The sequence below is a fragment of the Populus euphratica genome, unplaced genomic scaffold (genome assembly GCF_000495115.2).
Source record: "Populus euphratica unplaced genomic scaffold, PopEup_1.0 scaffold31.1, whole genome shotgun sequence".
NCBI lineage: Eukaryota > Viridiplantae > Streptophyta > Magnoliopsida > Malpighiales > Salicaceae > Populus > Populus euphratica.
Genome location: NW_011499850.1, coordinates 3311479 through 3315632, shown reverse-complemented (window position 1 = coordinate 3315632; position 4154 = coordinate 3311479). Strand labels below are relative to the sequence as shown.

General features: G+C 37.6%; 1 protein-coding gene across 1 annotated transcript; it reads right to left on the bottom strand.

The window, feature by feature from the left end:
• Nucleotides 1-473: 473 nt before the first annotated feature.
• On the bottom strand, nt 474-3375 carry LOC105121209 (uncharacterized). The gene is made up of 3 exons (XM_011019764.1): nt 2949-3375; nt 913-2296; nt 474-822 (listed from the first exon to the last, which is right to left on the bottom strand). The coding sequence occupies exons 2-3, from the start codon at nt 2266-2268 to the stop codon at nt 799-801; spliced, it is 1380 nt and encodes a 459-aa protein (XP_011018066.1). The 5' UTR covers nt 2269-2296; nt 2949-3375; the 3' UTR covers nt 474-798.
• Between the last annotated feature and the right edge of the window lie 779 nt (nt 3376-4154).

Here is a 4154-nt window from a genome sequence, read left to right as displayed (position 1 = left end):
TGAGGATCGAAAGACAACTCATCAAGTAAAATGATTACTAGTGATTAAATCTCGAAAGAGAATACTTAATCAGAGGGGTAAAAGGAAGACGACATCCACTCTTCATAATTTTGCCTTCAATGAAGACAACTAGCCGACCAGAAGACACAAGAAATAGAAATTGTGAATATATACAATGCAGCTATGAAACAAATTCATGGGCATAATTATTGCAAATATTTAGTAACAGTTAATAAAACCAAGTGTCAGAAGCTAGAGACAACATAAATCACTTAAAATTCAATTCCTGACATGCCAATTGCACATTAAGAGATCACTTGGTACCTCATCTGGAGGAAGGAAAATGAAACCAGAAACAGCCTTGTTCTCTCCACTCATGAACTGGAATTGAGAGTTCTACATCACTCAAAATTTGTCAAGCCACTTAAAAATTTATGTTGGACTGTAAGAAATGGACAAAGAGCATATACAGATTGAGAAATCGAGCAAAGTGGAGATAGTTGTGTAGAATATAATTTACAATCATCATCCCAATATTAATAGAGAAAACAAAATAAAAATGACAGCATGCCTAAAACAAAATAAATCAAACTTCTTCTGTGATTGATGTTAACTTAGCAACATTTACATTGAATAGGTTTTGTACAACAAATCAAATAAAAAAAGTCCACAAACTTACTGTATAATATTCACTCTATTCAAAATCAAAACAGCATCCTTACAAAGTTGCAGTTGTATCAGAACCCGGAAATTCATAAAAATTCGGTGATTAAGGCAGTAAGAACTTGATTGCTCGAATTAAAACCAAAAGTACAGCATTGCCTGAAAATAAGAATAATATTAGTGTTACGTATCTCTAAATTGACCATGCCTGCATGCATGAGTGGGTGAGAGAGAGAGGAGAAGACATACCTCTTGGAGAACATCTAAAGGTTGCTTATCTGCAGCATGGGGATTTTTTGTTTTTTTCAAACTTCTGATCTCAGACTGTATTGAATTGAGTTGTTCTCGTATCTCCTTCAACAAATTCAGTTCCTCTTCCCCTTCAGAAATAATTTCTTGGCTTGTATTGTTTCTTACTCTCTCAAGCCTCTCAACTCTCTGACTCAGCTGTTGATACTCAGCTTGAGAATTGCTTGCACTAATTGCTGGGCGGCTCACAAGAGACACATTGCGGTGAAAACTTGTCCGATCTTTTGGCTTAGGCAATTTCTTCTCATGGACCGTGGAAAGCACCATTGTCTTTACCAGGTCTCTTTCATCTTTATTAGGCGTTATCAGAATATCCTCAGATACCATATCTGGCTTTTGAAGCCTGTTTTCACCTTCCAAAGTCATTTTGTGACGTTCTTTCACAGGATGTTCAGAAACTTTGCAACTCTCGATAGTTTGTGGGACTTCAAAAATATCCTGAACACTTTCCCGTGAATCCTGATGCTGTTTAACTTTGTCTGAATGAGTAGAATTTTCCGTTCTTGTTAGATCGCCAGATGTGCCAGTGCCCATTTGTGAAAACAATGACGGAGACCAAGTGCCACCCTTCCAGGTTGCAGAGTTTTTCCTACTGGGATCTTTGTCGCCAGAAATCTCTTTTACCCGTTCATCCAACCTTTTGATCTGCTCCCAATATGAATAAACGTGTGCACCAGAAGGGCTCCCTGATTTATTCTCTGAATCATTAGCTTCTCGAATTGCAATTTCCTCCGCATTCATTTGCATTGTATCTAGCACAGGGACTATAGATGTTTTCCTTTCAATATTACTTTTATTGTAACTGGCATCCTTGGTTGAAACCTGAGGCGGAGAGTTGAATCTCCTTACATTTCCGTTGGCACCATTTTCCCCAAATAAAGGATCGTTTCTTTGCATTAACAGATTCTCTGGATAAGTATTCTCGTACACACACAAATCATTACAGCCCATGCTTAAAAGTCTATACCTATAAGCCTGAACTTGGTATTCAAGAGATGCAATCTCCATTTCTCTCTGATACATGAGGTCTTCTACAATTGCCAGGGCCTCTTCTGCATGACACATCTTTTCCTCTGCCATTCTCTTATATTGGCTTGCTTCCATCTTCAGTGAAGCCTTTTCACCTTGCAACCGCAATATCATAGATAAAGCTTCGCTGGCTGCAGTGGCTGAGGCTTCTCTTTCCTCATCTAGCTCGGCATAAAGGGTTTGCAGAAGATGCTGCTGTGTATAAAGGGCTTCTTTCAGAGCTGCTATATTAGTTTCAGGCGCCGGTAATAAACTACTTCCATCCATGAGCAATAAACTAAATGCCGACTCCTGCCTGTGCACAAAAAGAGCATCAACTCTTTTTCAGTTTCAATAACCCATTAGCAGTTTTCCTTATTCATCTCAAATTTCGCTTGGTATCTCCAGCAACAAAAACAATGAATTAAAAAATCATACTACAAAGCACGTATGAGAGTTTAAGCAAGCAGATAGGCAAGTGCAAAGGGTCAACAAATTTACCCTCGCTTGCTAACACATTTGCACGCAACAGTAGTAAATATTTCGGTTATAAATATGAACACAAACATAAATTCCTTTGATCCTATACACAACTGGGTGGCTCTGTCATCTCAAACACCCCATCTGCACCGCCCTCCCTTCCGAAAACATAACCCAGTGAAAGGGGGGATTTCATCCCATAAACAAGCAATATTTTCGTATGTCACTCTTAGATATAGCAGAACAAATAACGTTTTGACACAAACAAATGAAGAGATGTTATAATTGTTCTCAACTTAATTGTGAAAATATGAATCACAAGCGCCAAAAGGAGGTACAGAAGAAAAGAACTCAGGGAAATCCCGAAAGATAGAAGATGTGGCAGTGGAAATGATAAAAGATATTGGACAAAACAATAGAGAGCACAAAGAATCAATCTATGAAAAACGTTAAAAAGCACAGCAAGAAATGAAATTTGAGCCTATCACCTGCAGTTTGTATATTCACTCCTTGGAGCATGACCCAATAGAGAGAGAAAAAGCTTTTAGCAAACAGGAACTGTCGTCTTCAACAAATCAAGATATAACACAGTCTGGTCGAAAAACCAAGCAATCCAGCCATGAAGCAAATTGCTTCTCTGGAAAAAACGAAAGAATAGCAAAGCAGACCAGATAGGCTTGAAAATTTCAGGCATAAAAACCCGTACAGGAGCTTAGGACAAGACCCCACTTATTTTTAAGCAACCAAAGCAAACATCATCATTTCCGGACTCTCGTTCCAAACATAGCTATAGAAATCTCATTGCTTTTCCATTGCTTTTCTACAAAGCAGATGTGAGATTTGACGTCAATGTAAATTTCTTTTTTAAGTTACGTATTCAAATGTTGCTGACATGGAATGCCTTAATTCCTTAACGCATGAATTGAGAATAAAAAGGATATTAAAACAAAAAAACAAAAAGGCAAGTTAAGACAACTATGCACCTGTTCCGAATCCATTAACCTTGTTGGCCAAATGACCAGGATAGTTAATCTTCCTGTCACTTGTCAATTAATGCATTAATTGAGGGTTTTTTTAAAAAACAAATAGATTTATGATTACCATGTGGGGGCCTTGGTTGCTCTTTTTCCTCAACGGGTGTCGAAGGATATTTATCAAGCTAAAAAATTGTTAAAAGGGGAGGTTTTAACGGCTATTAATAGGCCCCATCAGGGCCATCACCACACACGCTGCGGCATCTGAGAGGAGGGGAGGAGTTTAGACAAGTGTCCCTAGTGAAGCTAATTATGATGGCAGAGTTGTATTCTTTGTATTTATTTATTTCATCCTTTTCTTTTTGAATTTCAAATGTACTATACTAAGCCTCTTGGCCTGTCCATATCCAACACAAACTATCTAATTTAATGAGACCGGCTGAGAATTTTACTTAGTGGAAACAATATCATTAACAGTGATGATGGTATCTGCCATCATCATTTCCCTGTGTATCACGCCCAACAAATACAATCCAGCACGGTTTGCTAGAGCATCTCCGACGAGAGATGCTATTTTAAAGTGGTAAATTAGTATTTTAAACAGTATAAGTATTAATATTTTTAAATTTTGATGTAATAATATTAAAAAAATTAAATTAAAACCGTTACTGTAATCCTGGACAGATGAGAAAAACAGAAATGGAAATTGACACTTGGCAC

Coding starts and splice junctions, on each gene's coding strand:
- LOC105121209 (XM_011019764.1), bottom strand. CDS start 2,268: ATGGATGGAAGTAGTTTATTACCGGCGCCTGAAACTAATATAGCAGCT. Junction 823..912: donor CTTTAGATGTTCTCCAAGAG/GTATGTCTTCTC, acceptor TCTTATTTTCAG/GCAATGCTGTACTTTTGGTT.